General features: G+C 40.3%; 1 protein-coding gene across 8 annotated transcripts in view; it reads left to right on the top strand.

Moving 5' to 3' along the window:
• The window catches only part of LOC123980534 (receptor-type tyrosine-protein phosphatase delta), a 131781-nt gene that overhangs the window by 85676 nt on the left and 32027 nt on the right, over window positions 1-14078 (top strand). For 2 of the 8 annotated variants that reach the window (XM_046064962.1, XM_046064964.1), the window contains exons 7-18: window positions 3132-3401; window positions 4433-5014; window positions 5481-5626; window positions 6421-6565; window positions 8231-8536; window positions 9418-9611; window positions 10008-10034; window positions 10484-10601; window positions 11080-11667; window positions 12102-12202; window positions 12332-12588; window positions 13837-13930. In XM_046064962.1, the coding sequence (XP_045920918.1) occupies window positions 3132-3401; window positions 4433-5014; window positions 5481-5626; window positions 6421-6565; window positions 8231-8536; window positions 9418-9611; window positions 10008-10034; window positions 10484-10601; window positions 11080-11667; window positions 12102-12202; window positions 12332-12588; window positions 13837-13930 (2828 nt within the window). The remainder of the gene's footprint in view (window positions 1-3131; window positions 3402-4432; window positions 5015-5480; window positions 5627-6420; window positions 6566-8230; window positions 8537-9417; window positions 9612-10007; window positions 10035-10483; window positions 10602-11079; window positions 11668-12101; window positions 12203-12331; window positions 12589-13836; window positions 13931-14078) is intronic. The other 6 variants (XM_046064965.1, XM_046064963.1, XM_046064967.1 and 3 more) reach the window with 3 other exon arrangements.

Below are 14078 nucleotides of genomic sequence, written 5' to 3'. Positions count from 1 at the left end.
CATCCCTCAGAGCTGCGAGAAGGTTGGTGTGTTTTTACTTTTTGAACACAACACAAAACAGAAATAAATTCATTTGTTTGCCACAAAAAGATTTTTCTCAATTTTTTATTTTTATTTTTACTTCTATTGAGATTATTGCTATCTTTGTCACACATTCAATGTTCATGTTCCCATTGAGAATGCCCCCGGTCCTTGTCAGAATGTTTGAACAGGTGGTGCATGTTTGCATCTTTGAGGCGGGGTGGGGACGATATTTGCATCTGTCTGACGGTCTATTTGCATGGTCACCTCTTAATGCTTGAGCTAGTCCTCTCCTTTCCCCAGCCCTTGCCCTAACCCTTACCCTGTCAGTGTTCCTGCTTGGATCCCCCAATCACTAACAAGCATTGCGAGTGAAAATTTAAGAAATGACTAAAATGTTATTAATAAAAAAAATTATATTTTAATAATAAATAACAGGAACAATGTCCTTGATTTCTGTGGGCTCCTAAAACTAATACCTGCTTCTACATAGACGCAGTGCTGCACCACATGAGCACTGAATCTTTCTCTCCATAGAGACATTTAAGCATCACTATAGTCAAATTTTCCCTGCGGTGCTCTCTCGAATTGAAGTTTCTCGGAGACAAAAGTATGTTAAAGCAAAATCCATTCTGTGTTGTAATTGGCAGTAAAGTCAAGCGCCAAGCTGTATAAACAACCTCACCCTTAGAGATTATACACTTCCTCTGACGAGGATGTTTCTGCGCAGGAAGTCATGAAAGAATGATGTATTTAGAGCGTTATCCACAAGACTTGACAAATGTAATGATATTCAAATGAGCAGGATGATATTATGTCTGTGGGGAGCGTGATCCAATTGGATATTAATTAAATATTGAGAGAGAGAAACGTTGTATTTAATAATGCAAGCAGTTCCTCTAGTTTTCCTCTCCGGAGAGCTGCAGTCTGCTCAACAGAATGGGCTTTGTGAATTAGTAGCAGGCAGGACGCGCGTGCCTACGTGGCAGACAAATATAGCCAATACCTGTGCATATAACTAGCTTAGAGTCACAGGAACTACTATAGAGGCTGTTTACAAAGCAGGGTCAATTAACTGGCAATAAATACAAGTAAGTAGACATTTAAAAGTGACACATTCCTTAACGGTTTTCTTCAAGGTTCACTAAAGAATTTAATGAGGTATCCAAGCCAAGCTAACAGTAATCTATTTCGACCACCATGAGCAGTAGCACTGACTTTGCTTTTAATTTCAGTCCTTCCCAGATGTTTTATAACAATACCTGGTGGCCCTGTCTGTTTCCCTTATGCATAAGCCCCTTAGTTATTCCCATCATCTGTACTTATATCTGTTTGTATACAAGTCATCACCAGTGAAACCAGAGGACAAGTGATGTGTAGTCTTGCTTTTTCTTGTTCTGTCCATTTATTTACCCTTTGTCCTAAAATGTTGTTACCTCCTTCTCTAAGTTGTTCCTTATTTCTCCCAGGACCCTTAGCTTGTGCTAGCCACATTTACAGCAATTTCACACTGTCCGCTGAACCTTTCCATTTACACTGTGTGATACCACTGCTTCCTTCTGACCCTGTTACTACTTATTTTGCCCCTGCAGCCCTCTTCCCCCTTGACTCCCTTATGTGGTTGCCTCACAAAGTCAAGTCTTGTTCTTGTATGCATGACGGACTCTCGCTCTCCTCCAAAAGGCCTTGAAGTCGACGTGTGCATTATGGATGCTATACATTTAAGTTCAGTTACAAGTGTAACATTTCCTTTTTTAAAGTTTTGCCTTTTTTGGTTGTTTTTGTTCGATCGTTTGGAATGTATATCCACTAGAGCTGTCAAATGATATGAATTTCTTTATCCAGATTAGTATCAACATTGCTGTAGTTACTCATGATTATTGAAAATCACACTTGTTTATATTGTGAAATTACAGTCATATTTAATCTTGTATAACAAAATGCCCGGGTAAACTAAATACGGCAGAAAGAAACAAGTGTACCACATAACTAATTGCTCTAGTTGCAGTTTTCTGCTTCCTGACTTGTGACACGTGTAAAAGTTTGTTGAAAGTTGAATATCAGAACAATCTGAATAACCTTTTTTCAGCCCTTCATCCTAAACTGTACTGAAAGGCCTGCAGTCCTGTTAAAATAATTTCAATTAGCATCAGTTAATGTTCTTGAGTTTGATTCATTCACAGGCATGGACTGATTTATACAATCACAGAATGTAGTGTGGCCAGACACGATAGTGCTTTGAGCCCCAGAACAATTGGCGCTCTTGTGATAAGCCTAAGATCTGTCATTCGTCATTGAAGCCACCAGCCTAAAAAATGTATAACTTTACTTTTATCCTCTAAGCTCTAAAGTTTAAAGCTCCTCTTAAAAGTTTAACTTTTTAATGCGCCTTAATGGCATTGTTTATCTTGCATGTTTGTAGGTAGGTACTGCAGGAGTGTAGCTTAGCCTTGTGAGTGTTTCTCTATAGTAGCCAAAGGGTCAAAAGGCAGGGCAGGGAAATATGTTTAGGGTGTCTTATCACTCTTAAATTAATCCAAAGTATGAATGCATGCATTTGACAGCACTAGCTTCTACCTTGAACTGGGCCTGAAAAGCACAGGAAAACACCCATTCCCCTTTTAATGCGTTTGCGACATCTCTGGAGTATTATCTATGTCTGTGTGATGTGAGAATGTGACGCGGCACATTATCTCACATCAGCTGGAAGTACGCAGCCTGAAAGTTGTTTCTTTGCATACAACTGTGGAGCGCTGTCGACTCTCCAGCAATCTGTGCGGTTCTGTATATCTGTACCGATGGTGATACAGTATTTTGTGCATGGCGCTCATGTTGGTGTTAACCCATTCACCATTGAAATCTCTTAGTCTTGGATCAAATGTGTTTATAAATGTGTTTTCTTAACCTTCATCAAATAATCATAAATTATTTATACGGAAACAGATTTTATTTTTTGCTACAATTAAACCTTTAAAATTATGCTAATGTTCTTATTTTAAAATGTGTAAATGTTTTCTTTTTGGCCACATTTGAAGAGAACACTTCTATAAAAAGGTATTCTGTTGTTCCATTTTCTGCAGGGTGTTGACACCATGTTTTGTCTTTTTCAGTGCGCCGGGTGCCGCCACGATTCTCCATTCCACCTACAGACAATGAGATCATGCCTGGCGGCAGTGTCAATATCACATGTGTGGCAGTGGGCTCTCCCATGCCATATGTCAAGTGGATGCTGGGTGCAGAAGACCTTACGCCAGAGGACGACATGCCCATTGGACGGAACGTCTTAGAGCTTACAGACGTCCGGCAGTCAGCCAACTACACCTGTGTGGCCATGTCAACCCTGGGGGTGATAGAGGCTGTGGCGCAGATAACGGTGAAAGGTAGAGCTGCTTCTTTTTTTTATGAGTTTTATTCTCACTTATAGCAATTTTCACAAAATGTTTCAGCTAGTTTATGTTAGGAGTGAACTCTCCAAGCAGAGACCACTGGCAGTGCTTTAAAAAAAGTTATTTACCTCTCCCTGCCACGATAAGTCATCTGTGGAGGATTCCTTAAAGCTTTAGACAAGCCCTGGCACCAGCCTCAATGCATTAGATGCCAGATTGAGAATATAGTGAAGTGTTTATCTCTCAGCTGGAGAGCTACAGAGCCACAAGCTCACCATTTCTGTTAGCAAGAGGTAGGGGGAGGAGGGGGGCGTGAAACATGGTGAGTATTGTTTGGTGTCCTCTGTAGGCATGGTACTTATCTGAGTGTAATCATATCTACACTGCAGCGTTCCAGAAAGATAACCTAGACTGGTGTCGCCCCGTTCACGTGCACACAAGGGACAGACTCACGTACGCACACTCAGCTTTGTTTTTCCTAGACATAACATAGAGATATTAGTCACAATATAACAGTCTGGCAGCAAGCTCCCCCAGAAGCACACTTCAGATGGCATATAAAGACAATATATTGCCCTGAAATCTTTTGCAATGTGCCACGGTGTGGGGAATTAAAGCAATAAATTTACCTGTTAAATTATTAAACTGATAAACACAGAGAAATCTGAGATTAACGACAACAGTACTCTCAGCTGCTGAACAGGGGGTATGCAAGCCTTTAATGTCACACGTTACACAACGTCTTTTTTTTTTTTATGTAAACTTGTACAGTGAAATTATACTAAGACTATCCACCCACTAAACAGAAAGTACTCTTATGACTCCAGATACTGTATATCATCAGTACCAAGTGCAATGGGCTGGTTAATGAATGTAATGAATATAATTAATCCATCTACAAATTAAAATAAAGTCTCTATGGCTTACAACATAAAAAATAAATGAGTCTACAGAGGTATAACTTTGTAATGTTTGCTGCATATTTTGCATTTTTGTTAATATTTATGTAATAATTATCATCACAGCATTGCCCAAGGCTCCTGGCATTCCTGTGGTGACAGAGCGCACAGCCACCAGCATAACATTGACTTGGGACTCTGGCAATCCTGAACCAGTGTCCTACTACATCATCCAACACAAGTCCAAGTACTCAGAGGACTCGTACAAGGAGATTGATGGCGTAGCCACCACTCGGTACAGCGTGGGAGGCCTCAGCCCGTACTCGGACTACGAGTTCCGGGTGGTGGCGGTGAACAACATCGGGCGAGGGCCCCCCAGTGAAAGCATCGAAGCCAAAACTGCTGAGCAGGCACCCAGCACGGCACCAAGGCAGGTCAGAGGTCACATGCTTAGCACCACAACAGCTGTCATCCACTGGGATGAACCAGAGGAGGCTAACGGGCAGATCATGGGCTACCGAGTGTACTACACCATGGATTCCACCCAGCACGTCAACCTCTGGGAGAAGCAGATTGTTCGGGGGTCTAACTTTGTCACCATCCAGAACCTCATCCCCAATAAGACCTACTACATCAAGGTTTTGGCCTACACCTCAGTAGGTGATGGACCTCTTTCTCCAGACCTTCAAATCATCGCTAAGACAGGAGGTGAGCATGGTTCGCTTTTGTTGTTAGAGAATCCACAATTGGACAAATTCAAAGTTTTGCAAATGTTCATGCTCCACAATGTGTCACAAACATTTTTCAAGCTACATTTCTTTAGTCCCCAATCCTCATTAGAGGGTTACAGTTGTTAACCAGAGCCATAAACACACACAAACTTCGATTGGCTTTCTCACATGGAAAAAATAGTTTTGTATGAGACCAAGAAAAAGAAATTCAAATGCCTTGTTGTTTACTGCTTTCTTTTTTTTCTTCTTTTTTTTGCATTAAGTAACCATGTACTGTGTGTGTCTGCACTGCACTAATCCAGCTGAAACAACCACATCTCCTGAAATCCAATGTGGCTCATGTTGCAATAACTCTTACCACAAAGTGCGTGAATGACTATAATGATAATGACAAGCGCAAGACGTGGAGAGTAATGAATTCATCTTCTCGTTTCCAACTGCAGTTCCCTCCCAACCGACGGACTTCAAAGGCGAGGCCAAATCAGAAACAAGTATTTTACTTTCATGGATCGCCCCGGCACAGACTGGACAGGAAAATCAAATCACAGGATACGAACTTATGTACAGGAAGAGGGACGACAAAGAGGAGGTAATTCTTCCCTGATTTGAGCTGTGTTGGAAACCTGTTAGATTAAAAGTCTGTAATAACAAATGCCATATTATTGAGTAGTAGTTTGATTGTGTTATGCAATCATGCATTTTTATAATATTAATAACGCAGTATAATGAAATTGTAAAAATAAATGCTGTGCTTCCCTTCTATATTAATACCAATAGCTATTAACACTAATTACCAGACTTGTAGGATTAAGTTGATCTATTTGAATTTATTTTGGAATTCTCATGTATATACATGATACCAAATATAAGGAAAATAAAATGAAATTGGTATATGTACTGTATATATAAAACATGGTGTAATTTACAAGTCCAGTGTGGTTTAAATATTACAATGAACAATATTTATGGTAATTAGTTAAAATGCATAATAATCAATGATTTTGTTACACCATAATACATACCTCTAAAAAATACAGCCAATTGACTGCATAATTGTTGTTTGTAAAACCAGGAGCAGTTCATACGAACAATTGTGAAATGTGAAGGGTTGCAGCATTTTGTTTTGTTTTTTTACTTTGCAAGAGCATTAGAAGAATGGTGTTTACAATGTAATTTGATCAATCACCATAAAGTGTATCAAACTGAGTGCATTTATATAAAACATTTATATAAGTTAATATGTTTGTTTTAATCTTGGCAGCAAACTGCGACACCCTCAAATGTTATTTTCATATCAGGAAAGGCAGCATGCTTATATTCCTTTTTGATTTGGAACTCCCCGTTGTTATTTAAAAAACTGACAATATGAAACTTTCTTCACAGAAACGTATCAGCTTTGAGCCAACAACAACATACCTGCTGAAGGACTTGAAGCCCTTCACTACTTATACTTTCCGGCTGGCTGCCCGTAGTAAACACGGAGTTGGGGCTTACACCAATGAGATCTCTGCTGAAACCCCACAGACACGTAGGTCTTCTTCCTTATCTGACAAGAGTTAGAATATTTGGGAAGGAACACATTTTCAAATGCATTCCAAATTTTGCGTGTGCTGCAAAATCCAAAAAGTGACAACAAAAAACCCCTAGATAAAGCAAATAAGATTTTTTCTTTTAAAAGGGTTCATGCATTTGAAAAGATGTAAACATTTGAAATAGTAAAGAAGTGTTATGAAGGCTACCTGACCATGCAGGATTCACTTTGAAAAGGCTGCATGGACAGTGTACCCAGGCTTTCCTGTGAAGCCAGGAGACAAGGTTACAAAAACTACCCCCCTGCACCTTTGATGTGCAAAAACAGTCTTGAATTAAATGAATGATAAAACCTTGAATTTTTTAAATGAATGCCCACATCTGCGTTACCCAGCTGTTTTTAAACAGTGAAAGGGCATTTTAGGAAGCCTTGTCTCTTGACATTGCATGTCGGCCAAAAATAAGAGAATAGAGAATTTTTGAGACTGAGCTTTCTGTGTAGCTAAATTGCCAAGAACCACTTCTGGACGTCAAAGGGATTTCCCCATTTTTTGTATCGACATTTATACTAAATTCAAATTAGAATCAAGAAAGTTGGAGTAAAAATATCATAGAAAGCTCAAAGCAAGTATTGTCTCTGTAGATAGGAACATTTCCACCATAAAGACCTCAGATTTATGAAACAGGTCGGAATTGAAAAATTGCACTCTTGTTGTGTATTTCCTAATTAATATAAATCCAGCACAATTTACCTAATTTGATTACCTGTCAGAGAATTCCCCTTAAACCGTAAGTGAGAAAACACTAAACTGTATTTGACTTTGCATGTCTAAAATAAATCTGAGGTCTCTGAAAGACAAGGGCAGAGATCAGGTGGGTATAAAAGCTCAGAAGTTCAAACTCTGCCCAGATGTATGTTCTGAGGTAAATGATGATGTTAATTAAGACATGCATGCCAATGTTATCAGAATCTAATAAATCAGTCATGTCTCCTTGGGAAGTTCTCTGTTGTACAATCAGGCTTTTACCACAAACCAACAGGCTTCGGAAAGGTTGGTGACAAATACAACATTTTTTTTTCTATTTTAAACTAGTTAAAGCATCAACCTTTATGTTTTTGGATTGATGGTAACTGCTTGCCAAATTTGTCTTAGTTATTACTACATTTATTTTGGAATGGTTTACCTTAAATTATTTATGAAGTTCTTTGAAATAACTTTAGGGTCTAACATTATCAGGTTCTAAGAAATAGTCTAATAGTATATCAGGATATATGGTTTTTGTACCCTTTGTTTTTATAATTTATTTTTCATGACAAAAAGGTAGGTTACATATGCTAAAGCTGTCATTTTTCTTCCATTGATCATCAGTATGTACACTTTTATGTTGTCTTTGCCTTTTGCTTTGTCTTTATTTGTGATGTTTCATTGATTTAAAATGCTTTTTATTTACCCACATAAGTCCTTGTGCTTTTTTCCTCATTTTGTGTCATTTTTTTCCCTCTTCTTTTTTTCCATTTTGTTTGGTCAATTCTACCATCATCATCCCAATCAAAACAAAACCTGAAACTCCTTTAAAACAAAAATTCAATGAACGGCCTCACCAAACCAAACCACACACAAAAAAAAAAAAAACCCTGCACCAAATCCAACCCACCAACCAGAACCCTCTGGCCCACCTGAAGAAGTCAAGTGCTCTAGCCCCAGCTCCACCAATATCCTGGTAAGTTGGCGGCCACCCCCAGTGGAACTACAAAATGGGATCATAACACAATACACCATCCAATATACGGCGACTGAAGGGAAGGATACTACTACTCGTCAGATCTCCAGCATTCCACCGGAAAGCTCCCAGTACCTTTTGAAAAACTTGGAAAAATGGACAGAGTACCGCGTGACAGTCACTGCTCATACAGATGTTGGAGCAGGACCAGAAAGCCTGCCAGAGCTCATCCGCACAGAGGAAGATGGTATGTGTTTGCTAAAGCAAAGCCCCAGCTGCAGATCCAGTGTATCCCACTTAACCTACCCCGTCAAATACTAACAAATCTTGCCTATATCTACAATTCCTTCTTCTTCTCTACCCCCTCTGCCTGCTTCTAATACAACTGTCGCCACTTCATACTATTGCCCCATTTTGGACTACGCACTTTTTTTTACCTAAACAAACTGTGACTAACTTTGTGAAAGCACCTTTTTTTTGGCTTTTTCCCCCCTATGCTGCTCAATTTCAACACATGGTATGGCATTTTCAGCTGCAGGCCTCCAACTTCCAGTCCCAACTGTCATTTTTGAAACTTTGAAATATTCTCTGCACTGTTTTTGAATGGCAGCATTTTTATATAACTCGCTTTTTTTTAAAGGAACTTGGCAAAAGGACAAGTTCTGGACAGTGGGAACAACAAAAGGTGGAAGAATTTTTTTTGAAGGCCATTTTTTTATATTTTTTCTCTCCTCATGTGATAGTCATTTTTTATTCATTTTTCCTTGCTCCATAGCCAAAATTCTTGTAGTGCTTCAAGCATTTGAAATACTTGAAGCCACCCTTTGGCTCCACTTTTCTATTTTGGCAAAACACATTTTTATTCCATGTTTTAAAAATCCACTCTACCCATTTTTAATGTTTCAAGATTAGGTCAGTTGTCAGACCTGTTTTTGCTGTTGTTTTTTCCCCTTACCATTGTTGAAATATTGATGTCATGCAGTGCTTATTGCAGTTTGCTGCACTTTTGTGATTTTTTTGTCACTGCAGCATTTTGCGCTCCAGCTTTTGGGCAAGATTAAAAAGAGAGGGTGAAGGGGTGCGCTATAATTTTGACCTTTTTTCTTCTATCCCATGGTGTTCCTCCAGTTCCTAGTGGGCCACCTCGTAAAGTTGAGGTGGAGGCTGTCAACTCCTCATCAATTAAAGTGATCTGGCTTCCACCGATGTCCAACAAGCAGCACGGTCAGATCCGAGGATACCAGGTGCACTATGTCAGGATGGTTAATGGGGAGCCCACAGGACAGCCAGTCATCAAGGACATCCTGATTGATGATGCCCAGGTACAACACCCTCGTCAGCCAGCCACCTCATCTCTCAGACACATATTATGGCTTTCTCTCTCCCCTTTACATGTGCCACAGCAAAGCCTGTAATTTGGAGTGAAAACAAGCTAATTTTCATAATGTTATACAATAACTGAACTGAATAAAGTAGTGACTATTTAACCAATTGTCAATAATTACAAGTGTGTGGGATACAGAAGTTGGGCACACTTTTATCTGCGCAAGTCTTTATATGATTATTGCTACTTTTACTGTAATTATTTGCATCAACAAACAAATGTATTTGGTGGCTGCAGACAAACTGTGTGTGTATATGTTCTCACCAGTGACTAGTGTCTGTACCTGGCCTCATTTGTTGTCTCTTTTCTCTCCATATTCTTATATTATAATCAGTGGGAATATGGTGATTCAACCGAACATGTGAGTAGTTAAACTTGAAGAAACTGCAATCTTGTTTTTCCCCTGCATGAATGGCATGTCTCTTTTGTACATTCGGTGTTCAAGACCTGGATTTAAACATTAGGTTGTGGCTATTTCCACTTCTTAAGATATTTACCCTAAAAACTGCAGTTGGAATCCTTGACTGACATTTTGTTCAGAGGAAATTCAAAGTAAACTTGAATTCTATTAATGTTTACTGACCAAGTTATTTTGTTACAAAGAAACCTACTCTTATAACTAAAGTTATTCATTTACCAAAGCTTATTAATACTATCCTTTTCCAGTGAAGCATGCCTCAGTTTTTTCTGAGAGAATGTGTCCTTTGTGATGATTATGCTGACATCACATCACACTTTTGTGTCTCTACTTGCTTATATCTGCAAATCAGTCAATAAGTGTTGTGCAACTAAAGTCCCGCATCTTTACAGGAAATGATCATCACAGAGCTGCAAGCTGAGACCACATATTCAGTGACTGTTGCAGCCTATACGACAAAGGGCGATGGTGCACGCAGCAAGCCCAAACTGATCACCACCACTGGCGCAGGTAACTTAACCGCCACTGCTGACTGATCTCCTGTGGTTCTCTGCCGATATACTTTTCAGATACTTTTCTTTATATCTTCTCTTTTATGCTGTGAAACTGCAGCCATTTATGGAGCACAGCACAAGGCAAATAGTCTTGCCATCGAGAGTGTAACCTGTGAATGCAGCTAATTGCTGTCTCATTTATTGCAATGACTCTTACCCACTAGTGTGACAGGCAATGCTGAAGGGAATTTGGAAAATAATGGAAAATGTAGAGAGAGTAAAAGAAAGACAAGAGCAAAACAGGACACCAAAGTTCAGCTCTTTTACTCAACTCTTTGACAGTGTTATGCCACAGTAAAAGTACTAGTTGTACACACAGACAGACAGAAGATAGACTGATACTGAATGCATGCCTACTAAAAATATGATAAGATGGAAATATTGTTCTGCATATTTATAACAAGTTTTCCTTCTCTCCATTGGTGCTGTCTTAGTCCCTGATAAACCTCGGCTAATGGTCAGTACAACCAACATGGGCACTGCTCTCCTCCAGTGGCATCCTCCAGCATTAACCCATGGTCCCCTGCAAGGCTATCGCCTCCGTTTTGGCCGCAAAGATGTGGATCCACTGACTGTCATTGAGTTCCCTGAGCGGGAGAACCACTACACTACCAAAGAGATCCACAAGGGAGCCTCATACACTTTCCGCCTTTCAGCGCGCAACAAAGTGGGCTTTGGTGAAGAGACAGTCAAAGAAGTGTCCACAAATGAGGATGTCCCAAGCGGCTACCCTCAGGGCATTACAGCAGAGGGTGCCACCACCTCCACCATTCAGGTTAGCTGGCAACCTGTTTTGCTGGCAGAGCGAAATGGCCAAATAGTGAAATATGCTCTGCAGTATAAGGACATCAACAGCCCACGCAGTCCCTCAGAACTCTTCATCACCGCCCCGGAATCAACAGTCATCCTGGATGGCCTTAAGGCAGATACCACTTATGATATTAAAATGTGTGCCTTCACCAGCAAGGGCTCTGGTCCATATAGCCCAAGTGTCCAATTCAGGACACAGCCTTTGGATCAAGGTAGGACCAGTCCCTGAACCCTTTTAGCCCTTTCCTTTTTAAAATCAACCTTTCCCTGCGCAGCCCTTTCCAACCACAGCAACTTCATCTGAAAGCCTCAAATGGCAGAGGGAGAAAAGTATGGATTCTGGGGGCTTTGGTATTAACATAGTGCCCTACCCTTAGTCTCCCTAATCTAAGAATGGTTTAAAAAATTCACATGGAGTAAGTATGTATGTCTCTTCATGTCTTGTCAGTCAAGCAAAGGTCAGTCATTAATTTAAGAGTTGGTGTTGGTAAGAAGGTAAGAGGACAGTGTTAAGTTCAGTGTAGTACTCATTTCAGCCTGGTTTTGAAGGAGAAATTCTCAGGTAAGCACTGGTATGGGACCATTGGTGAAGATAGATATAAAAGGATGTTTTGTGTCTAAATCACCTGCTCCCCCTTTCTTTTAGCAGTGTTTGCAAAAAATTTTCATGTGAGAGCTGCCATGAAGACGTCAGTGTTGCTGACCTGGGAAATCCCAGACACCTACAACCCAGCGCAACCTTTCACTGTGAGCACTGCCCAGATAAATATAACATTTTTATATGCATTGAGTTACTCCACATATTACTATGAGTAACTAAAAAAATATTTAGTCAACATCCAGAACCACAGCCAACATCAACTCATTTGCATACAGATCCTCTATGATAATGGGCAGAGTGTGGAGGTGGATGGGAAGCTAACACAGAAGCTAATCACGGGTCTCCAACCTGAGACACAGTACTCCTTCCTCCTGACCAATCGTGGCAACAGCGCCGGAGGTCTGCAGCATCGTGTGTCTACCATGACGGCCCCAGACGTCCTCCGCACCAAACCCTACCTGATTGGCAAGACCAACTCAGACGGTATGGTGACTGTGGAGCTACCATCAGTGCAGACATCTGAGAGAGTAAGGTGAGTGGAGGTTATCCAACTAAAGTCTATTTCTAATTGGTTGTAATTAGGGCTGTCCTTGAGACGTTGATGATTATAATGCGCTTGTTTTCCCCAGCTGCGTCATTGAAAAATAGAGTAACATAGGTTAACAGCACAGCAGGCTGAAAGCTTTCAATCTCTCAAAATTACCTTCGAGTCAATGCATCGACCTGCAGAGCTGTCTCTGGATATTCACTACTTGTAACTGCCAACTTGCATCAAGCATAATATGATTTGACTTTATAAAAAAGTGTCTTTTGTTGGATATGTGACTTGTATAGACATCACTGTGGTGCAGTGGGACTTTCTGTCCACTGCTAATGTCCATATTACTGATTATTGTCTTACTGATGCATTGTGAACAGAAATAAACAAGTTAACTTGATAGCTGATATGTCAGGGGTAATTCTTCCCAAACAGAGTCATTTATATTCATCCCTACATTTCAGTGTAATATCCACTTCACCTCAGTCATTACCGAGAGAGGCAGCCCGAATCATTTAAGCGCACTCCTCTAAGCCCTATAAAATCTCTTATAGCCTTTCAACAAAGCCCAGGGTTGTCAGAAGGCCAAGGAGCACATCCGATTGTGGACTGAGGCTTCAAACCCATCTTGGATTTTTTGATCTTGCTGGATGCACTTGGCCCACTGTCTCCCATGCCAGAGCTTAAGCTAATTAGGTTCCCATTAGCCTGCCACACTGCCTTCCTGGCTAGCGCTAGCTAGTGCTGTGCCCAACCAGGAAGCCCAGAAAACTCTGGCAGAGGGCGTTATCTCTCTTGCCACCCTGATAAAGGGATGAAAATCCCTCTAATTCTGTATCTTTTCTGTGTTCACAGAGGTCTCCTAATTACCCCACAGGAGGCCTCTGTGAGGTGTAACCACATTGCCTGACTTCTCTGAACATTCTTAAATGAAATAGAAAACAGAGGAAAATGGTCCTAATCAAGTGATAAAGAATTGCATAACTTGCTAATCTTATAGACTTTCAATTATGATGCATAATCATGCAGTTTCCAATAAGCAGACTATCCTCTTAGCACAGGATGACATGGGGGGCAATACTGTATTTGTTCTTGGTGGCAGAAAAAGGTTCTGTTCGTCTAGGAAACAGTGACTATTGTCTTGCAAACACAACTGGTTAACTGGTGTCTTTGAAAAGTGGCAGTGAGCTTTAACCTTGTCTAGAATATTAATATACTGTGCTTTACCGTTTTATTTTCCAGGGGATATTACATTGTGGTTGTACCTCTAAAGAAGCAGCGCACTGGCAAGTTTTTCAAGCCCTGGGAAAGTCCCGATGAGATGAATTTGGAGGAGGTAGGTTCGAAGAATGAGCTTGTTATAATGACTCAGGTTACCAGGAAAGAAAAGTAAAAATACCACATGTAAAATTCCAGTTACTTTTCTATTATCCAGTTGTACTCAGCTTCTTAATACGGTGGCCTACTTAACTGTGCACACATAA

This window comes from Micropterus dolomieu, linkage group LG12 (assembly GCF_021292245.1).
Source record: "Micropterus dolomieu isolate WLL.071019.BEF.003 ecotype Adirondacks linkage group LG12, ASM2129224v1, whole genome shotgun sequence".
Lineage (NCBI taxonomy): Eukaryota > Metazoa > Chordata > Actinopteri > Centrarchiformes > Centrarchidae > Micropterus > Micropterus dolomieu.
Note: the sequence above shows the minus strand (reverse complement) of the source record. Positions and strands in the feature narration are given on the sequence as shown.